The sequence below is a fragment of the Dama dama genome, chromosome 5 (genome assembly GCF_033118175.1).
Source record: "Dama dama isolate Ldn47 chromosome 5, ASM3311817v1, whole genome shotgun sequence".
NCBI classification, from domain to species: Eukaryota; Metazoa; Chordata; class Mammalia; order Artiodactyla; family Cervidae; genus Dama; species Dama dama.
The window spans coordinates 30,161,170-30,184,911 of NC_083685.1; the positions used below are offsets into that span (position 1 = coordinate 30,161,170).

General features: G+C 39.3%; 1 protein-coding gene across 1 annotated transcript in view; it reads left to right on the forward strand.

Annotated features, from left to right (window-relative positions):
- The first annotated feature begins 4,872 nt into the window (after positions 1–4,872).
- GLRB (glycine receptor beta) overlaps positions 4,873–23,742 on the forward strand; it is a 96,560-nt gene continuing 77,690 nt past the window's right edge. The window contains exons 1-2 of the mRNA XM_061142251.1: positions 4,873–4,945; positions 6,668–6,818. Of these exons, the coding sequence (XP_060998234.1) occupies positions 6,697–6,818 (122 nt within the window). The 5' untranslated portion in view covers positions 4,873–4,945; positions 6,668–6,696. The remainder of the gene's footprint in view (positions 4,946–6,667; positions 6,819–23,742) is intronic.

A 23,742-nucleotide genomic window follows, 5' to 3' on the forward strand; every position in this document is an offset into this window, starting at 1 on the left:
GGTATTATATATAGAAAACCCAAAAGACTCCACTGCAAAACACTTAGAACTAAGAAATGAATCGAGTAAAGTTTCAGTGTATAAAATCAGTATTCAGAAATATATTGTATTTATATACAGTAATAATGAAATAGCAGAAAGAGAAATCAAGAAAACAACTTCATTTGCAGTCAATCAAAAATAATAAAATATGTAGGAATATCTTCTTTAACTTCCCAGCTGGCAATAGTGGTAAAGAATCTGTTTGCCAAATGCAGGAAACAAAAAGATGTGGGCTTGATCTCTGCGTTGGGAAGACCCCTTGGAGGAGGGCATGGCAACCCACTACAGTATTCTTGCCTGGAGAAACTCATCTACTATTCTGGACAAGAATCCCTTAGAAGACATGGAGTAGCTCTCATAGTCAACAAAAGAGTCCAAAATACAGAAATTAGGGCACAATCTCAAAAATGACAGAATGATCTCAGTTTTCTTCCAAGGCAAACCATTCAACATCACAGTAATCCAAGTCTATGCCCCAATCACTAATGTTGAAGAAGCTGAAGTCAAATGATTCTATGAACACCTACAAGACCTTCCAGAACTGACACCAAAAACAGATGTCCTTTTCATCATAGGGGACTGGAATGGAAAAGTAGGAAGTTAAGATATACTGGAGTTAACAAGAAAGTTTGGTCTCAGAGTGCAAAAGGAAGCAGGGCAAAGGCTAACAGAGTTTTGCCAAGAGAGCGCACGGGTATAATGAACATACTTTTCCAACAACCCAAGAGCCAACTCTACACATTGACATCACCAGATGGCCAATAACAAAATCAGATTAATTATATTGTTTGCAGCCAAAGATGGAGAGCTCTATATAGTCAGCAAAAACAAGACCGGGAGCTGACTGTGGCTCAGATCATGATCTCCTTATTGCAAATTTCAGACTTAAATTGACAAAGTAGGGGAAACCACTAGGCCTTTCAGATATGGCCCAAATCAAATCCTTTATGATTACACAGTGGAAGTGACAAATAGATTCAAGGGATTAGATTTGACAGAGTGCTTGAAGAACTATGGACAGAGGTTTGTAACATTGTACAGGAAGTGGTGACCAAAACCATCCTAAAGAAAAAAATGTAACGAAGGAAAATAGTTGTCTTAGGAACACTTACAAATAGCTGAGAAAAGCAGAGAGGTGAGAGGTGAAGGAGAAAGGGAAAGATACACTAAACTGAATACATATTCTCGAGTTTTAAAGACTAGCAAGGAGAGATAATAAAGCCTTCTTAAGTCAACAATGCACAGAAAGACTAGAGATCTCTTCAAGAAAATTAGAGATACCAATGGAACATTTCATGCAAAGATAGGCACAATAAAGGACAGAAATAGCAGAACCTAACAGAAACATAAGAGATTAAGAAGAGGTGGAAATAAAATGCAACAGAAGAACTGTACAAAAGAAGTCTTTAAGACCCAGATAACCATGATGGCATGGTCACTCACCTAGAGCCAGACATCCTGGAGTGTGAAGTCAAGTGGGCCTTAGGAAGCATCACTACAAACAAAGCTAGTGGAGGTGATGGAATTCCAGCTGAGTTATTTCATATCCTAAAAGATGACGCTGTGAAAGTGCTACACTCAGTATGGCAGCAAATTTGGACACAGGACTGGGAATGGTTAGTTTTCATTCCAGGCTCAAAGAAGGGCAATGTCAAAGAAGATTTAAACTACAGTACATTTCACACATTAGCAAGGTAATGCTCAAAATCCTTTATGTTAGGCTTCAAGATGAGACAAGTGCTCGGACCTGGTGCACTGGGAAGACCCAGAGGAATCGGGTGGAGAGGGAGGTGGGAGGGGGGATCGGGATGGGGAATACGTGTAAATCTATGGCTGATTAAAGTTAAAAAAAAAAAAAAAAAAAGAGTACACGAACCAAGAACTTCCAGATGTACAAGCTAGACTTAGAAAAGACAGAGGAATCAGAGATCAAATTGCCAACATCTGGCAGATTATAGAAAAAGCAAGAGAATTCCAGGAAAAACATCTACTTCTGCTTTATTGACTACTCTAAAGCCTTTGACTGTGTGGATCACAACAAACTGTGGAAAACTCTTAAAGAGATGGGGATACCAGATCACTTTACCTGTCTCCTCTGAAGCCTGTATGTAGGACAAGAAGCAATGGTTAGAACCTTACATGGAAAAACTGACTGGTTCAAGAATTGGAAAGGGGTAGGGCAAGACTGTATATTGTCATGCTGCTTATACAACTTACATGCAGAGTCCATGATGTGAAATGCCAGGCTGGATGAATTAGAAGCAGGAATCAAGATTACCAGGAGAAATATCAATGATTTCAGATAAGCAGATGAGACCACTCTAATGGCAGAAAGTGAAGAAGAACTAAAGTGCTTCTTGATGAGGGTGAAAGAGGAGAGTGAAAAAGCTGGCTTAAAGCTCAACATTCAAAAAATGAAGATCATGGCATCCAGTTCCATCACTTCATGGCAAATGGAAGGGAAACTATAGAAGCAGTGACACATTTTATTTTCTTGGGCTCCAAAATCACTGCAGATGGTGACTGTAGCCATGAAATTAAAAGATGGTTGCTCCTTGAAAGGAAAGCTAGACAAACCTAGATAGTGTATTAAAAAGGAGAGGTACCTCTTTGACGACAAAGGTACCTCTTTTATGGACAAAGGTCCATATACAAAGCTATAGTTTTTCTGGTAGTCTGTATGGATGTGAGATTTGGCCATAAAGAAGGCTGAGCACTGAAGAATTGATGCTTTTGAACTGTGGTGCTGGAGAAGACTATTGAGAGTCCCTTGGACTGCAAGGAGATCAAAGGATTCAATCCTAAAAGATATCAGTCCTGAATATTCATTGGAAGGACTGACACTGAAGCTGAAACTCCAATATTTTGGCCACCTGATGTAAAGAGCCAACTTTTGGAAAAGACTCTGATGTTGGGCATCAGAGAAAGTTTGAGGGCAGGAGGAGAAGGGGGTGACAGAGGATGAGATGATTAGATAGCATCACTGACTCAATGGAAATGAATTTGAGCAAACTCTGGGAGATAGTGAAGGACAGGGAGGCCTGGCATGCTGCAGTCCATGGTGTTGCAAAGTTAGACATGACTTAGTGACTGAACAACAACAGCAACAAAAATATATTTTCTACCCATGGCAATCTACAGATTCAATGGCATTCCTTTCAAAGTACCCAAGACATTTTCTTAGAACTCTAATAACAGTTCTAATGTTTGTATGAAATCATAAAAGATCCCAAATAGCCAAATCAATCTTCTGAAAGAAGAACAAAATTGGCGGTAGCACACTTCCATGCTTCGAATAGTATTACAAAGCTATAGTAATCAAAACAGTATGATACTGGCAGAAAAACAGACACATAGACCAACAAAGTAGAATAGAGAACCTGGAAATAAACCCACACATGAATGAGCGAATTAATCTATGACAAAGGAGACAAGAATACACAATGCGGAACAGACAGTCTCTCTGATAAGCGGTGTTGGGAAAACTGGACAGCTATATGCAAAGGAATGAAACTAGAACATTTTCTCATACTACATACGAAAATAAACTGAAAATGGATTAAAGATGTAAATTTAAGACCTGAAACTATACAGTTCTGAGAAGAAAACACAGGCAGTATGCTCTTTGACCTTGGTCTTAGCAATATCTTTTGGATCTCCTGTAGCAAAGGTAAATAAGTAAATAAGACCTAGTTAAACTAAAAAGCTTTTGCAAAACAAAGGAAACCATCAACAAAAAACTAAAAGGCAATCTATTGAATGGAAGAAAATATTTGCAAATGGTATGTCCAGTAAGGAATTAACCTCTAAAACACAGAACTTATACAACTCAATATCAAAAAACAAACAACCCAGTCAAAAAATGAGCAGAAGACTCAAGAATGCATTTTCTAAGGAAGACATACCAACAGCCATCAGACTCCTGAAAAAATGCCCAACATCACTAATCATCAGGGAAATGCAAAACAAAACCACAATTAGCTGTCACCTCACTCACACCTGTCAGAACAGCGGTCATCAAAACACATGGGAACTAGTAAGTGTTGGTGAGGACACTAGGAAAGGGATCCTTTGTGCACTGTGGGTGGGAATGTAAACTGGTACAGCCACTATGGAGAATGCATAAAAATTAAAAAAAAAAAAACAAAGAACAGATGATACCATATGACCCAGAAATTCCACTTTTGAGTATCTATCTGAAGAAAATTCATAAAAATACATGCACCTCAATGTTCATAGTAGCATTATTTACAAAAGCCAAGATATGAATCAACTTGTGTCCAAGATTGTATGGTTTTATTGATTCTGATCAATTTCAGCATGCTTAAAAAGATCAGGCTTAGAGAAATTGTAAAAAAGACTGGAGAGGAAATTAGATGCCAGGAGACCATAACAATGATAGTCACAGAGTCTGTGGTCTGCTTAGGTCTCAGAAGGTCATTTGTTGTGATTGTTTTTTGTTGCTAATGGTAAAAAATAGACTCTAACGGATTCCAGCTCCTTGAAAGGCTTTTCCTTTCGAACTAACCCAGCTGTCCCCCGCGCCCTGTCCCCATCGGGGACCCCCCGTCCCCATCTTCTTTAGCCCCTGGTGGGGACTGCATTCCTCCACTCAGAGGCCGGAAGGGGACACGCGCGCAGCCGGGACACCTCTGCAGTCCCGCCCGGCCCTCCTCCGGCCACGATCCGGCCGTGCCGCGGGCCCCGCAGCGCCCAGACCGCACCGGCGCGGACACCACGGCGCAGGCTCCTCGGCCGGAGCAGGCGCGTCAGCCCATCGCGGGAACGCGGGGACGGGGGCGCGAGGACGGGGACGCGGCCGCTCCCCCCAGCCCCGGCCCCCCGGCACCGGCGCGTCCGGCCGAGCGCGCGTCCTCCCGGGGCTGCGGGAGGGGCGCCTCAGGTAAGTCGGCTCGGGGAGAGGGGGCGGCGCGGGGGTCCAGGGATGCGCACCTCTGCGGCAAGGCCTGGCGGGGGCACCGGGCACTGCGGCGGCGGCGGCGCGAGGAGAGGACGAAGAGAAGGAGGAGGCGAGAGCATCCCTGGTGGTGGCGGCGAGCGCATCCCCGCGGGTCAGCGGTGTGGGTGTGCTCGGCTGGAGGGATGCGGGCAGCGGAGGATCAGAGGCGCAGTTGGCGTCCTTTGGTCTGCAGGGGTCCCTTGGTCCCTGCAGCCAGCCCCTTCGGAAGGTGGGAGGTGGATACAGAGAGACAGGGTGGAATTTCTCCACTCTCAGACCTCCAGGAGGGCCTCGGGGCTCCTGGGGCTGAGTGGGCAAAGATGTGGGCACAGTACCTGCGGCCTTGGGCAAAGGTGTCTGCACCAGACGTCCCCCTGGGCTGGGGCGTCGGGGGAGGGGGAGAAGTCTAGTGTTGCCAGTTGGCTGAGGGCAGCTGTGGGCCTGATAAGTCCCCTCTGTCGTGTCTTCAGGAGAAAGACCAGGGAGGAAGCCGTTACTGCTTGCTTAGGGACTGGGAAGAATAAATGTGGGAAAAATAAGAGTTCCTAGGAAGAAGATAGGTGGAAAACACGCCACAGGAGAAGCAAAATTATGAGGAGTTGGGAATCAAGTTAATGTTGAGAAACAGGCCAGTCTCATACTCTGCAGGCAACAAGGAAGATGAAACAATTTATGGTTTGGGAATGAAGGATGAGGAAGAGATTTAAATAGTCCAGTGTTTAAAAGATGCTTCAAGTTTTTGTTGTTGCATCAGATAGGCAAGAATGTAATTCTCTTGGAGCATGAAAAATGTTGTTAAAATATGGCTAAGAAGATTATTTGGAGGAATCTGACTATATTTGCTAATTTATTTCTTGCAATGTTGCCTAGAATTTCTAGTCAGAAATCATCTATTGAATGATAAATGTTAGTACCACCTGAGTAGGAAAGGAGAACGCTGACTTAAAATATTATGCACTTTCCTTTTTTGGGTAAAAGATAACTTGCAAATTTAATGTATATAAATAAAGACCATGAATTTAGAGGGTGAAACTTTGATACAATTTTTTTCCTTTATTTCTGTCAGTCCTTTAATAATTAGAATTAACTTTTTCCTTGAGAATAGTTTATATTGTTTTTGAAAAAAATATACATACAAAAGTCAAAGAACAGAAGAAATTTAAAAAATAAAACATAAATTTAAATGTACTAACACAATCTTAACACCTTGTAAACATCTTTCCAGTTATCTTTCTAAGCATGTATTGATACACTGTAATTCAGTATCAATTTACAATTTTATAATTTTACACACTTACTTTTTACTCCTCATGGAGGTCTTATTTTCTATGAAGTATTTTTTAAACTAACTTTTACTATGAAACCATCACAGAACATCACAAAATATTTAGTAAGGTGCAATGACAGAGATGCAATTTACAGAGTTTTTCTTTCAAGGAAGAGAAAGAAGAATAGAAAATTTTGCCGAGTATAATATATTTAGTAAGCTTAAAATATGACAAAGTCTTCATGTTTGTGCATGTATGGAAGACAGATGTTTGCCAGGAGTAGTGAAATATGATGTACAAGCGCCCTGTCCATGAGTAATATGGTAATGATCCTTAAAGAGTCATGTAATTGTCATTTGTCTCATGAATGTAAATATCTTCTTGTTCTTTCTTGTAGATCCATCTTCTGAAATTTAAATTTTCAAGATGAAGTTTTTATTGGCAGTGGCCTTTTTTATTTTAATTTCCTTGTGTATTGAAGAAGCCTACTCAAAAGAAAAGTCTTCAAAGAAAGGGAAGGGGAAAAAGAAGCAGTACCTATGTCCATCGTATGTCCTTCATGTCTTATATTCTTATACAGAGAGATGTTATTGCATTTTTATCAGACTAAAGTGGTTTATTGAAACACATGTCATCAGGACTATCCCAATCAGAATATGTACCCATTTGTTTCATAGGTAGAAAGTGACAGAGTGAAGAAGGCTTTAGTATGTGCAAGCTAATTCTCAGCTTTCAGGTGAAAATAGTAGAGTTTTATCAAGCTTTGTTCATGCCCTGGACTTACATAATTTTATACATCTTTTATAAAAGTCATAAAAAAAGTTATTTCTTTCTTACCCTAAATTCTTTGGATACTGAGATTCTGTATTTTGAGCAAGTACCAGTTCCGAAAGTTGACGTTTTAGAAACCACTCCTAAAAATGAATATTCATTAAAAAATCAGAGAGCTGGACTATAATTTTAAGGTCTATTTAATTCATATTAATGCATGGCAGAAGAAAATTCACATGGTAGATCAGTTTTCCATTTCAGTGTATTTTTTTGGTAAAAGATATATATTAGGAAATAAGGATATTTCTCAGAAAATGTCATTAACTTTTAAGTTACTTGTAAAAAAAATCTAAGTCCAATTCCCACTCCCTCCCCACTCAGAAAAAACCAGCAAGGTTTGTGGTTTGGACTCCATTTTGTAAAATAAAGAGTTAATATTACTGGAGAATAATAGTATATAAATAAATAACCTTCACAAAATATGTGCTTTTAGGTAGTAATGTTACAATGTATGCAGTTATCTGGAATAAAAATTAATTTGCTGATACTGGCTATTTTTACATTAAGATTTCTTAAGTGCCATATTGATCTGGGGTAACATTATTCCAGCATCATCATTATTTAAATATAGACTATATAGTTTCATAGATGTTCCATAAAAATTTTTAAGGTACATTTTGGGAAGTGTATTTTTTAAAGAAAAGATATTAGAGTTTGTATTCAGGGTGGATGTTTGTATGAATATGTGAGACAGAAGTTCTGGGGCTGGTATGGTGACCCACATGAAGCCTTGTCGTGCATAAATCTCCCTGTTAAGCAATACCTCCTGGTTTACAACTATAACGGTTCTGCTTATTCCAGTCTACACAGTCTGATGTCAGGCTGGGTTCTGGGTGTGAGAGGATGGCCCCATCTGCTTGGCTGAGTGTGACCTCCTGCCTCTGTCACTCATCTTCACTGATACAGTTTTTGTGCAACAGCCGGGAGATGAGCATTTTAGGGAACTGGACATGGTCAGGCCTTACTCTTCTCAAGCAAAAGGACACCTTGTCTTGTTTTGGATCTTGTTTATATTAACCTTTTATTTGATAAATCATAGCATATTGACATGAACTGTTGCATTTGTTTTATAGTCCTGGTGATTCTGTTTATGCAGTCAAGCCATCTGTGATCACGGAGGAAGCTGATAGGAATCCTGTCTCCCTGCCCCTCCCCAACCCAGGCCACCCATCAAATGTCATGAACCAGAGTTCTGAATATGGCAACTGCAAGCCTTATAACTGTTGTGTATCTTATAAGATCTTTTAGAGGGCATCCTGAACGCATAGGTGGTAAAGAATCTGCCTGCAATGAAGGAGACCCTGTTTGATTCCTAGGTCGGGAAGATCCCCTGGAGAAGGGAATGGCTACCCACTCCAGTATTCTGGCCTGGAGAATCCCATGGACAGAGGAGCCTGGCGGGCTGCAATTCATGGGGTTGCAAAGAGTCGGACACAATTGAACAACTTTCACACTTACCCCTTCCCAGAATTACTCTATTGCCTAGGGCTTCCCTGGTGGCTCAGATGGTAAAGAATTTGCCTGCGGTACAGGAGACCCAGGTTCGGTCTCTGGGTTGGGAAGATCCCTGGAAAAGGGAATGGCTACCCACTCCAGTATTCTTCCTGGAGAATTCCATGGATAGGGCAGCCTGGCGGGCTACAGTCCTTAGGGTTGCAGAGTTGGACAAGACTGAACGACTGAACACACACACATAAACTGACTGTATATGCTTAGGGTGTATGCTTCTACAGTTAAGACAGATTTCTAAAGTTAAATCTGATAGATAAAGAGTGAAACGCTGAAGGTTCTCTTTGGCACATATAGTAATCTCTAAGTGGAAGGCCCAATATATACCTGGTGAGCCCGTATCACAGTATTTTAGATATGTTGAGAAATCTATCTCAACCACAGTAGGCGATCAAATTTTATCAAATTTTGATTATATTGCTTACTTTTGTGTAATAATAACGAGACTAAATAAAGCTTTATTAACAGCTGCCATAGCGATGCTACCCCAAATCCATCTTATTAAAAAGTAGGTGTACTTTGGAGAGTTAGATTGATATAGTTTTTCTTTGAGCATTTTATAAAGAATTTTGATTTTAAGTGATCACTAAACCTCTGAAGACTAAGGTTTTTTTTCTGGCTATTATTGGATCCACTATGTTAAATTTCTTTGAACATTCAGATTGGGAATCTCAGTTATAATAATGGGCTGATAAAGACTATGCAAGTTATTTGTATCTCGTATGGTTCAGTTTGCCCATCTTGTATAAGTTGATCAAGCATTAATTATCTTAACTAAGAGGAGTATTTGAGATCACAAAACCAAAAAGTTAAGTGGACTACTGTATACTCTTCAATATGGTGAAATTTGCCCAGTGATATTTTGATTTATTTAAACTTTTGGGGGATATAGTTGAGTAATGGAGTTGGATGGATATATGCAGTTAATGTGTTATGTACGTGTAGCAAACATGAGCAAACACTTCCTATTTTACTCTTCTAACATTTCCCTCCAAAGATTAGAAATAAGGGGGAAATTGTTTTTAAATGTAGAAAAAATAAAGAACTTAGGGCCCTTCATATTCTAGGTCAGCTTGAAGCTTGAATTTATGATAAACTTCTCGTGGCTTTTTATTATTTTTTTAACCTAGATTGTTTTGAGAAGCTTGACAATCATAAATTTATGCCATTATTCATTTTTTTATGGTAGGTAATGAAAGCAGCAGTACCAGGTTGACCAACTACCTAATAAATTTGAGTTAAAAATTTTCAGAAATTCAGTATCTATTAATAAATATAAAATAAAATTAGAAAATATGTTTTAGATTAAGTCCTTGGACACTGTTTAGCTTTCTCTTTTACAGGTTGAATTTTACATAGATCTTAATCTCTTGGTCTTCTTATTTCCTATACATTCTGCCTCACTGGTTGTGTCCAAATCTCTGACTGTAACTCCATCCATTCACTATTAACTCCTCAGGCTCTGATTTGAGCTCAGACCTCTCTTAGCTCATACCATACTCATACATCCAACTTTTCTATTAGTACCTGGTTATCCCGGATTGATCTTAAAACTCAATTTAAAGTGATAAAAACCAAGTATTGAAACTCTCCCCACCCTCTCCCAAAGTGATGTTTCCATTTGCATTCTTTTCCATCCAAGCTCAGATCCTTAAGATTACCTGGGACCCTCTGTCTACCTTAGCTCCTCAAATCCAGTCGTCAGTCACCCAGACTCCAGGGTCAGAGTCTGCACAATGTTAGGAGCGTGTCAGTCACTCCCATCCCTATCATGACCCTGATTTCTCTCCTCCTCTCACCTGTTTGCCTGTATTAGTCTCCTTGCTTCTTGTCCTCCATCAATTCCTACCCCACATCAATCGTGGAGTGTATTTTCTTCAGTCTACTAAAGTCATTCTAATGCTTAGAGCCCTTTTAGGGATCCTATAGCCTTCTGGAAAAGGTTCTCATTTCTTAGCACAGAACTCCTGCTGAACTGGCCTCTGACTCCCCCAGCTCTATCTCCCCATCCAGCCCACACCCGTACTCAAGTCTCATACACACTTGATGTTTCAGACCTCTGAAACGTTCTTCCATTTTGCCAAAATGCCAGAGGTTTCCTTCTTTCATTGACTTCTGTCTCAGTGTTCTTATTCAAGTCCACAGCTGCAAATATTACGTTTTCACTGTTGACTTCTACATCTGTATGTCCGGCCCAGATATGTCTAGAGAGCACCACACCCACACATCCAACATTTCAATCTGACTGTTCTATAATGACCTCAAACTCAAATCAACACAAACTTTGCTGCTTGCTCTGGGAAACCTTTCCTAAGCCTAACAATCTGATTTCTATAATCACACTCTGTTCTTTTGTGGTTGCCTAATTGCCTGTCCCATTTATAAGGCTATCTGATGATATCACCTGTAATTGCCTGCTTTGCCCACTAGACTGTAAGCTCCTTGAGGGCAGCATCTTACTGACTTAGTCACGAGAGATCAACATAATGCCAGGTACAAAATGTACATGGAACAAACATTTGTTTAAAAAATGAATACAAACATCAGATCTTTGAATGACTTATGTCATTGTATCTAGATTTTGTTACAGTGCTGGAAAATAATTTATAGGTCTCTGTGGACAATATTTAGACATACAGTCTGAGTATAGGGAAAATTAGTTAACAGCTAGGTAGCTAGTACAGAGTTTCAACCTGCATGATGTTTCCTGATGAAAGCTTGGCCTTGTCGTGTTAAACATCTTACCAATGACTAAGATTGTACAAAGGAAACACTCAAATGAAATAGATGGTGGATACGTGAGATAGAATTAGGAGTCAATATGGTCTTGAACAGCCAGAGTGAGGGGCTGAATCTAACAAAATTGAAGTATAAACTGCACTTTGGTTCAGAAAACATGTGTCTGGGGATATAGCTCAGTGGTAGAGCATTTGACTGCAGAAAACATGTGTCCAAGTATATAGAATGGGGAAAGCATAGCTTGGTAGAGAGCAAATGGAAAAAATGTTAGATACTATTAATATGGTTTAAAAAAAAAGAGAGTGAAAGTTGCTCTGTTGTGTCTGACTCTTTGTGACCCTATGGACTGCAAGGCCAGAATACTGGAGTGGATAGCTGTTCCCTTCTCTAGGGGATCTTCCTGACTCTGGAATTGAACCAGAATCTCCTGCATTGCAGGTAAATTCTTTCCCACTTGAGCTACCAGGGAAGCCCTATTTATAATATATTAGTATTGTAACCAGTATATTAACATTACAACCATGATACAGATGAAGCATTATGTAACATAATATAGTATAATAGAGTAGAATAGTATATTAGAATATACATGATACAGATAAGTAACTATATACTTTATCTTTCCATATCTTTCTCAGCTATATATAACTATATTTAGTTACTTAAGAAAGAAATCAGTGTTAATATTTTACTAATTCTGTGAAACATATTACTTCACTTAAAAGAATTCAGTTATTTAGAGCAAGTTTTACAGAGATTTCTGTACTGTGCTAGTTGGTACTTTCAGGGGAGAGAAATAAGAATAGTTGAGGTAATTACCATAATGTCATATTTGGAAGAGCTAAAAGAACTGAGGTATTTGACAGTTGTCTTCAATTTTTTGAAAAATTGTGATTTAGATGAGAAAGTCTTTGCTGCTTGGCACCGATAGTTAAAACAAGGACTAATGAGTAGAAGACACGAGGAGAGATATTTTTGGCTCCAAATCACGAAGAATTTTCTAATAGCAGTCTGCCAGATATAATTGCCTAGGCAGGGAGATAGTGGAGTTCCCAGTCACTCCAAGCACTCAGCCATGGGGGATAATTGCTTGGCGGCCTATTTTGTAGCAAGTTTGAGCATTGAATAAGTGGTTAGGCCAGATGGCAGTATTTATGGACATTTCAGTTTGTGAAATTTTAAAGATTCTTTGATTCTAATATATTATATGTGATGATAGCCTTATGACTATCTAATAGTAGAATGATACAGAATCATCTTTTAAAAATTTTATCTCCATCCAGACTTAAATAGATCAGCTGCTATTTTTGGTGCATTGTCTTGGAAAGCTCTACCATATGAAATAAATATATCTTGGTCTAATAATAAGGGCTTAACAACTTTCAGTGGTAGCATTTCTTCTTGAAATTTCATGAGTAATCAGATTTTTTTTTGAGTATCTTTTATTATTTTTTTTTTTCAGTGGGTTTTGTCATACATTGATATGAATCAGCCATAGAGTTACACGTAAAACCACACAATCTTCTCTTTTCTGGAATAAATGTGTTAAACTACTATTAATTTCAAGAAATAGTGATTGAAAGATGACAAATATAAATTATCTAATGAATGCCTGCCATAACTGAAATGAAGGAGACATAGATTTATAGATTTGTATTTATATCTCTATTGTATATGAAACCAGAACTTTCTAAAATATACTTTCAGAATTCTTGATTGAATAAGCAAAAACAAAACAAAATAGAACTATCACAACCAAAACCAAAACATGATTTGTCATGTTTATTTGTGCTCATGGCAGACATAATAACACTTTTTAATACTGAATTTGGCCAGATCATAACCTCTTGGTACATACTACTTTTTTTGGCATCACTGAGTTAGGGAACCTTCTACTGTTCGTGAGGGACTGTTTGAATTTCACCTACTCGCTCACAATAGGTGTAACTAATATGCTTGCAAGCTACATTTGAAATCTCCTTTCTTGGGCTTCCCTGATAGCTTGGTTGATAAAGAATCCACCTGCAATGCAGGAGACCCTGGTTTGATTCCTGGGTCTGGAAGATCCTCTGGAGAAGGGATAGGCTACCGACTCCAGTATTGTTGGGTTTCCCTTGTGGCTCAGCTGGTAAAGAACCCGCCTGTGGTGTAGGAGACCTCCGTTCGATCCCTGAGTTGGGAAGATCCCCTGGAGAAGGGAAAGGTTACCCACCCCAGTATTCTGGCCTGGAGAATTCCATGGACTGTATAGTCTATGGGATCACAAAGAGTCGGACACAACTGAACGACTTTCACTTCTCCCATTTTGGGCCTGTGCTTCGATCTTAGGTGTGAAGAAGCAATATAAGAAGCCCTTAATTGATACTTGATGTGGGCTGCTGTTATTTCTGAGTGTGTGATCGTGTTTGCATGTATTTATTTTATTGTTGGTGCATGCATGCTTAGTCATCTCCTACTCTTTGCAAATCTATGGACTGTAGCCCACTAGGCTCCTCTGTCCTTGGGATTCTCCAGGCAGGAATACTGGAGTGGGTTACCATTTCCTCCTCCAGGGGATCTTCCTGACCTAGGGGTTGAACCCATATCTCCTATGTCTCCTACATTAGCAGGCAGATTATTTACCACTGAGCCACCTGGGAATCCCTCAAACTGTTGGCACTGTAGCTTTAAAATCATGGCATAAAGATTTATGGTTCTCTCTGTGTGTAATGGGAAACAATACGACTTTTTTTTTTTTTACTAGTTCACAATCTGAGAAAGTTGTGTGTGTATAAATGTGTTCGAGAATTTTTTTGTCTCCTTGAGAGAGCTATCGTACCATTTAATGATAGCATCTGTGTACATCCGTTCTGTGTAGTAAGGAGGGTTGGGTTATTGTGAATAATTAAAGCCATCATGTGTTTTCTAAATAATGTTAGCCGTTTTCTTCCTATTCTGATTTTCTTGCCTACTATTCATTAATAGTAATTGATTCTATTAATAAAATGGGTTGATTTTTGTTTAGTTCCATTTTATAACTACCTAATAGGAATGTTCAAGATAAATACATTGGCAAGAAAAATGAAATGCTGATTTATAAAGAATACGGAGAGCCTGTACAATGGATGCAATTGGAAATTGCCTATATTATTATCACTGTAACGAAGTAGAACAAATTTTCATCGATGGGCAGTTATGTGTTTTCTTACTTGCTATTGAGCAGTTCTAATTTAATGGCGTGCTATTATTTTGCAGTCAGTTGAGTTAATGATCTTCCTTTTACAAATAATTCCCTAGGTTTTAAAATGAGCTTCTTCATTATTTTAGTTATTTGGGCATGAAACTTAAATGGAACCTGTTTTCTCTTAAAGTGATCTCCTATATCTGTGCTATTCATTGCATCTGTGCTTACCATCATGTTCAACATATCTGATGCAATCGCTTTGTACTTATTTACTGTATTTTTCTCTGCTCATTATTATTCACCTTATATATTGTTTCCATTTTCATCTTGTTAATCTTATGTTCCAGACCCACAATGTTGTCTTATTCCTTCATGGATCCAGGTCAGACTCTTCACTATGACTTTCAGAGGCCTCTCTGATTTACAGGCAGAACTTAGTATAAAACTACTTTCTTATCTCAGAAAGGCCAGTCAGTCTTTATGCCAGTCTGCCACTTATGCTTAGACAGGCTTTTGGTTAGGGTGACAACTTCCTGCTTAATCTATGCAGTCCTTCCAGGCACATCTCAGATATTAGCTTGCTTTATGAAATTAAAAAAATTGTTTTATATTGGAGTATAGTTGATTAACAATGTTGTATTAGTTTTAGGTGTACAGCAAAGTGACTTAGACATATGTATGTGTATGTATTGGGACTCCTGCATTGTAGGCAGATGCTTTTACTGTCTGAAGCACCAGGAAAGTCATGTGTATATATAAATATATACACACATATATATAATATATTCCTTTTCACATTATTTTCCCATTTAGATTGCTACAGAATATTGAGTCTAGTTCTCTGTGCTATACATGAGGTCCTTGTTTATTTTATATATAGTTGTATTTGTTAATATCAAACTCCCAATTTATCTCTCCTCCTACCTTTCCCCTGGGTAACCATGTTTGTTTTCTATGTCTATGAGTGAGTTTCTGTTTTGTAAATAAGTTCATCATTTTACCTTGCCTTATGAAACTTGTAAAATGATTAGAAATTTCCATTGAGAAAAATATTAATACAAATTCATAGCATGCTGAGGTTGTTAATAAATTGAGTTCTTGGACCTTGATAGAAATATAGTGTTTAGACAGAAAAGCGTGTTAATTTCCTGGTGTGTATATCATAACTGGAAACTTGTGTGGAATTCTGGCTGTTTATGAGAGTTGGATTTACATGAGAATTTCTTCCAAGAATCATGATCAGGGTTTGCTGGAACATGAAAGTCTGTGGTTTGGTTGATTGTACTCTGAGTTGTTTTCTTTAAGAATAGATGAGGAGTTTGTATTTAGACCTCAACTTACAGAACCAGACCAGAGAGAAGCATAGAAGAAGACATTTCAATTTCATAGTTTACAGTTTAGGATATAACTATCCAAAGAAAAAATGAATTTTCTTGGGAGGTTCTTTGTCACCAGAGTGATGGACATGCTTGGCTAGGGACCACACCCAGACCAAGCATCACTGGGAAGTTTGATTAGACTTTATGATTAAAACCGAAATTAAACTTCTTGATCTCTTAGAATCCTTTTTGTTCATCTTGTATGTTTTGACACTTGATTAGATTTAATATTATTACTCTTTCTATGATACCTTTTATTTTCTGATTGAAATGTTTATATTATATTAACTCTTTAGCTAAAATTACAAATACTTGAGATGGTGCACTCTCTCCACTTTCATTATAGCATATACACTTTTCACTTAGTGTAAATGAAGCTCTTATGTAAAGAATTTTGATTTAGGCAGAATATATATATAGAAATGTATATATATATATACTTTATGAAATACATATATATTTTATGAAAGTGTATGTGTATATATAAATACAGTTCCTCTATATAGTTTCATATATAGAATATAGATATGAATATGAAACTATATATATATAGTTTCATATGAAATTTTATATATATATATAGTTTCATATTCTGCGTACTTCAGAGTTCTTTGTATTTGAGCTCTGTTTGTATTAATACTTAATCAAATGGAATCAAACAGGTAACTAAGTATATAGAAAAATCACAAATTAATCATAAATTGATTCAGTGGCTCCCTGGGGCCATATTTAGAGATCAACTTTGAACATGTGCTATTTAAAATTCCCTCTGTATTTCTGCTTAATCTTGATGGAAAAAGCACTGTAATTGGAAAGAGCACTGCTGTATCTCAGAACTGTTGCTGATAGGCTTTATAATTTTCAGTAAGTCATTTATCTTGTTCTCAATTTTCTCATTGCATGATGAAAAATTTCATCTTAGTAGTCTCCTCGTTTCATTTATTTATTCCAACTCTGTCTATTATGATACAATCCAGTTTTATTTATGGTTGTTTTGGTACCTTAATATTCAGGGCTATTTTATTTTTTCATCACAATCTTTCTGTTTTCTGATTTAGAACCAGTCAAGCCTAAACAATGGAAGGAGAATATGCAAAATTCTATTTCTTAAGCAAGTTAATTACTAAGGGATATGATTGCAGATTTGATTTAGCAAAATGTAGGTATGTAACTGTCCTCCCAAATTGAAGAATGACATGTGTCCAAGGTGAATTGTCACCGTTCTTAACTCTATAGTCCTTTACAAGTTATAATTATCAGATTGTGGAATTTGACTTACAAACTTATGTCTTGTGTTTGCTTTTTCGTTTTCTCTTGGAGGTGAATACGTTCTGTAATGCAGTAAAGGATGCCGTAGCTTTGCATAGGCCTCCTGTATTCTCCTTATGCTCCTACCTGAAAAAGGCACATCACTGCTGTTCTCCTGAGAACAGAGAACTCTTCATAAATGAGTTCCTTTGGCCCCGACATTTTATGGAAATTTACACATAGAATTCATAAAGCAAATTATTCAAATTTATGTACATACAAATAGCTCCTCTGAGAAATGATGTAAATAGGAAATTACATTTCTCAGAGCTCTGATTGGAATAATAGCAAAACACTGATTAAATCACTAATAGACTCTGTTAGAAAATGTGAAATATCTGACCTGTGTTAGTCCTCCTATGAGAAGACAGTGGTAGGAATTCATGACGATTCGGGATTCAGGGAAGTTTAGGCCTCTGAGCCTGAGAGTAACCAAATAGAATAGGCCCACCTTTAATGAGTGGATTTGCACCCTTCTGTGCCTCACTGTTCAGTACTGAGTTACAACATGGACCTTACGGCTGAGACATCCCCAAGGTCTTATTGCAACACTCTTTGATATCTCCTAGAAGTTCCAAATTTATTTGATTGGAACGTCTATAATATTTTTATTTCGTTTTACAGATGTTGCTTGGAATCTCCGTTGATTTGTTTTGTGTGTTGATCTCGCCTTGGCTGGGTCTTCATTGCGGGGCCTCCACATTGACTTGGCTGTTCATGGCTCCACTGTTCTCTTTTCCTAACAGCGGTTTCAGTCCTCAATCAACACCACTTTCAGCCTTTGCCTACAGTGTGAACTTCAACTTTAAAGGAAAAAAAAAAATAGAAGTCACTGGACAGTTGCTCCCCAGACCCCTCCTTCGTCCCTCCAAAGTTGCCTATGGCATCGTCCTTTCTCTTCTCCTTGTCTCCTGACCTAGAGGAAGAGTCTTGGATTCCATCCCCCACCGCTCTGAGACTTCCCCATCACCGCACTCGTCTCTAGCATGCATCATCTTCTCTTCTATGGCTCCTTTTTCCAAGGGCTTAAAAATATGCTGAAGTCTCGCTACCTGAAAAAGTGTGTAGTTTTGTTTTTTTTTTAGCTTTTAATTTTTGTTTGGGTATAGCCAGTTAACAACATCATGATATTTTCAGATGAAAAGCAAAGGGACTTAGTCATACATGTCCATGTGTCCATTCTCCCCCTAAACTCCCTTCCTGTCCAGGCTACCACGTAACACTGAGCAGAGCTACTTGTGCTACAAAGTAGGTCCCGATTCACTGTCCATTTAAAATATTAAAAGTGCTTAGTTTTTCTATTCCTGTTTCATCAGCGTTGTTTCTTCTCCTGTGCTCACTGTCACACTTCTTAAACTGACAGCCCACAGCAGCCTCTACTTTCTCAGCTCTGTTGTTCAGTTGCCCAGTTACATCCAGCTCTCTGCGACCCCATGGACTGCAGCACGCCAGGCCTCTCTGTCCCTCACCATCTCCCAAAGTTTGCCCAAGTTCATGTCCATTGCATCAGTGATGCCACCCAGCCATCTCATGCTCTGATGCCCTCTTCTCCTTCTGCCCTCAATCTTTCCCAGCATGAGGGACTTTTCCAATCAGTCAGTTATTTGCATTAGGTGATCAAAATACTGGAGCTTCAGCTTTAGCATCAGTCCTTCCAATGAGTGTTCAGGGTTGATTTCCCTTAAGATTAACTGGTTTGATCTCCTTGCTGTCCAAGGGACTCTCATGACTCTTCTCCAGCACCACAGTTCGAAGGCACCAATACTTTGGCATTCTGCCTTCTTTATGATTCAGCTCTCACAACCATATGTGACCATTGGGAAGACCATAGCCTTGACTATATGGATCATTGTTGGCAGAGTAAAGTCTCTGCTTTTCAACACATTGTCTAGGTTTGTCATAGCTTTCCTGCCAAGAAGTAATTGTCTTCTGATTTCATGGCTACAGTCACCATCTGCAATAATTTTAGAACCCAAGAAGAGGAAATCTGTTACTATGTCTACCTTTCATCTTTCTATTTGCCATGAAGTAATGGGGCCAGGCCAAACCACCTGACCTGCCTCTTGAGAGACCTGTATGCAGGTCAGGAAGCAACAGTTAGAACTGGACATGGACCAACACACTGGTTCCAAATAGGAAAAGGAGTATGTCAAGGCTGTATATTGTCATCCTGCTTATTTAACTTCTATGCAGAGTAGAGTACATCATGAGAAATGCTGGGCTGGAAGAAGCACAAGCTGGAATCAAGATTGCTGGCAGAAATATCAATAACCTCAGATATGGAGATGGCACCACCATTATGGCAGAAAGTGAAGATGAACTAAAAAGCCTCTTGATGAAAGTGAAAGAGGACAGTGAAAAAATTGGCTTAAAGCTCAACATTCAGAAAATTAAGATCATGTCATCCGGTCCCATCACTTCATGGCAAATAGATGGGGAAACAGGGGAAACAGTGTCAGACTTTATTTTTTTGGGCTCCAAAATCACTACAGACAGTGATTGCAGCCATGAAATTAAAAGACGCTTACTCCTTGGAAGGAAAGTTATGACCAACCTAGACAACATATTAAAAAGAAGAGACATTACTTTGCCAACAAAGGTCCGTCTGGTCAAGGCTATGGTTTTTCCAGTGGTCATGTATGGATGTGTGAGTTGGACTGTGAGGAAAGCTGAGTGCTGAAAAATTGATGCTTTTGAAGTGTGGTGTTGGAGAAGACTCTTGAGAGTCCCTTGGACTGCAAGGAGATCCAACCATTCCATCCTAAAGGAGATCAGTCCTGGGTGTTCATTGGAAGGACTGATGCTGAAGCTGAAACTCCAGTACTTTGGCCACCTGATGCGAAGAGTTGACTCATTGGAAAGGACCCTGATGCTGGGAGGGATTGGGGGCAGGAGGAGAAGGGGACGACAGAGGATGAGATGGCTGGATGGCATCACCAACTCGATGGACGTGAATTTGAGTAAACTCCGGGAGTTGGTGATAGACAGGGAGGCCTGGCATGCTGCGATTCATGGGGTCGCAAAGAGTCGGACACGACTGAGTGACTGAACTGAACTGAACTGAACTGAATAGGGCCAGGTGCCATAATCTTAGCTTTTTTAATATTTAGTCTTAAGCCAGCTCGTTCACTGTCCTCCTTCACCCTCATCACGAGGCACTTTAGGTCCTCTTCACCTTCTGCTATTAGAGTGGTATCATCTGCATATCTGAGGTTGTTGACGTTTCTCCCACCTATCTTGATTCCAGCTTGTAACTCATCCAGCCTGGCATTTCTCATGATCTGCTCAGCATATAGATTAAACAAACAGGGTGATAACAGACAGCCCCGTTGTACTCCTTTCTGAATCTTGAACCAATCAGTTGTTCCATACAGGGTTCTAACTGTTGCCTCTTGACCCACATACAGGTTTCTCAGGAGACGGGTAAGATGGTCTGGTATTCCCATCTCTTTAAGAGTTTTCCACAGTTTATTATGATCCACACAGTCAAAGGCTTTGGCATAGTCGATGAAACAGGTTGATTTTTTTATTTTTAATTCTCTAGCTTTCTCTATGATCTAGCGAATGCTAGCAATTTGATCTCTGGTTCCTCTTCCTTTTCTAAATCCAGCTTGGACATCTGGAAGTTCCTGGTTCCCATAGTGCTGGAGCCTACCATGCAAGATTTTAAGCATGACCTTACTAACATTGGAGATGAGTGAGATTGTCGGATGGTTAGCACATTCTTTAGTACTACCCTTCTTGGGAATTGGGATGAGGACTGACCTTTTCCAGTACTGTGGCCACTGCTGGGTCTTCCAGATTTGCTGACATATTGAATGCAACACCTTGATGGCATTATCACTTAGGGTTTTGAGTAGTTCTACTGGAATTCCATCACATCCACTAGCTTTATTAACAGCAGTGCTTCCTAAGACCCACTTGACTTCACTCTTCAGAATGTCTGGCTCTGGGTGACTGACCACAACATTTTAGTCATCTGGTTCATCTAGATCTTTTTTATACAGTTCTTCCATGTGTTCTTTCCATCTCTTCTTGATCTCTTCAGCGTCTACTAGGTCTTTTACCATTTATGTCCTTTATTGTGCCCATCTTTGGACAAAATGTTCCCTTGATCTTTCCAGTTTTCCTGAAGAGATCTCTAGTCTTTCCCCTTCTGTTGTTTCCTTCTGGTTTTATACACTGTTCATTGAAGAAGGCCTTCTGCCTCTCTGTGCTGTTCTTTGGAAATCTGCATTTAGTTGGACATACCTTTCCTTCTCCCACTTGCTTTTCACTTTTCTTCTTTCTTTAGCTATTTGCAAGGTCTCCTTAGATAACCACTTTGCCTTCTTGCTTTTCTTATTTTGGGGGATGGTTTTGTTCACCACCTCCTGTACAGTATTACAGACATCCGTCCATAGTTCTTCAGGCACATTTTTTCCAAGTTCTAATCCCTTGAATCTAGTCATTACCTCCACTTCATATTCTTAGGGGATTTGACTTAAGTTGTATCTGGCTGGCCTAGTGGTTTTCCCCACTTTCTTTAGTTTAAGCCTGAATTTTGCTATGAGAAGCTGATGATCTGAGCCACAGTCAGCTCCAGGTCTTGTTTTTGCTGATTATATATAGCTTTTCCATCTTTGGCTACAAAGAATGTAATCAATTTGATTTCGGTATTGACCATTTGGTGATGTCCACGTGTAAAGTTGTCTCTTGTGTTGTTGAAAAGCAGTATTTGCTATGACCAATGGCTTCTCTTGGCAGAATTCAGTTAGCCTTTGCCCTGATTTATTTTGTTCTCCAAGGCCAAACTTGTCTATTACTCCAGGTATCTCTTGAGTTCCTACTTTTGCACTCCAATCCCCAGTGGTGAATAGAACATCTTTTTTTGGTGTTAGTTCTAGGAGGTCTTCTAGGTCTTCATAGAACTGATGTAGTTCAGCTTCTTTGGCATCAGTAATAGGGACATAGACTTGACTTTCTGCAATGTTGAATGGCTTGCCTTGGAAACAAACTGTGATCATTCTGTTATTTTTGAGGTTGCACCCAAGTACTGCATTTCAGACTCTTTTGTTGATTATGAGAGCTACTCCATTTCTTTTATGGGATTCTTGCCCACAGTAGTAGATATAGTGGTCATCTGAATTAAGTTGGTCCAATCCCATCCATTTTTGTTCATTGATTCCCAAGATTTTGATTTATTCTTACCATCTCCTGCTTGACCACATCCAATGTACCTTGATTCAGTGACCTAACATTCTAGGTTCATATACAATACTGTTCTTTGCAGCATCAGATTTTACTTTCATCACCAGACATTCTCAACTGAGCATCGTTTCCACTTTGGCCCAGCCACTTCATTCTTTCTGAGGCTATTCGTAGTTCTCCTCCATTCTTCCCAAGTAGTATATTGGACACCTTCCAACCTGGGGGACTCATCTTTCAGTGTCATATCTTTGTCCTTTCATACGTCATGAGGTTCTCATGGTTAGTACACTGGGGTGGTTTGCCCTTCCCTACTCCAGTGGATCACGTTTTGTCAGAACTCTCTGCTATGACCCATCTATCTTGGTTAGCCCTACACGGCATGCCTCGTAGCTTCATCAAATTACACAAGCCCCTTAGCCACAACAAAGCAGTGATCCATGAAGGGGGATCACTGAGATCATTCTCAGTTCTAATTCACTATTTTTCCTTTTTTTACTTGAATTTCTTTAAATTACAAAAGTGAGACCTTACTGTTGTAACAAAGGATGTAGTACAACCTCATTAATTCTCCTATTCACATTGACTCCTGTCACCACTCTGTTTTTTCCTTAATTTATTTATTCATTATTTACTTATTTGTTGCTGTGTGTGAGCTTTCTCTAATTACAGGGAGCAGGGACTAATCTAGTTTAAGTGCTTAGGTTTCTCACTGCGGTGACTTGTTGCAGAACATGGGCTCTAGGGCACGGGCTCAGTAGTTGTGATACACGGGCTTATTGCCTCATGGCATGTAGAATCTTCCCGGACTAGGGATCAAACCCATGTCCCCTACATTGGCAGGAGGATTCTCAGCCACCGGACCACCAGGGAAGTCCAGTCATTTTGTTTTTTGATGAAGATATTCATTTTGTCCCTTTAAAGAAAATCTGCTAAATTTCTTCTGAGACCTTATAATACTTGACAAGGACTAATGTTTGTCTTCTGTGTCCTGAAACGACCATGTCCCCCACCAGCCCCAATTTGCCTTCTAGCGTGCTTCTGCTCTAACTACCCCTGGTTAAACATCTTCTCTGGCTATTCCTTTATGTCTGTCCAGAAATAGTGGATTTTTCCATATGTCCATATACTCAGTGCTGCTAGAGGTTCATCCTTGGTCCTTTTATCTTCTTAGCACTTTCCCCCTAAGTTCTACGTGTATCTGTGGGTTATGCACACATCCTTATATCCAGGTGTAGTTACTCTTGTGAGTTCCAGTTAATTATTTGTAACTTTCTCTGAACCTCAGAGTTAATGTATCAAGCTAGCTCCACTCTCAACCATCCTTAGCTCTGCGCCTAGCCTTTCATGAGAAAG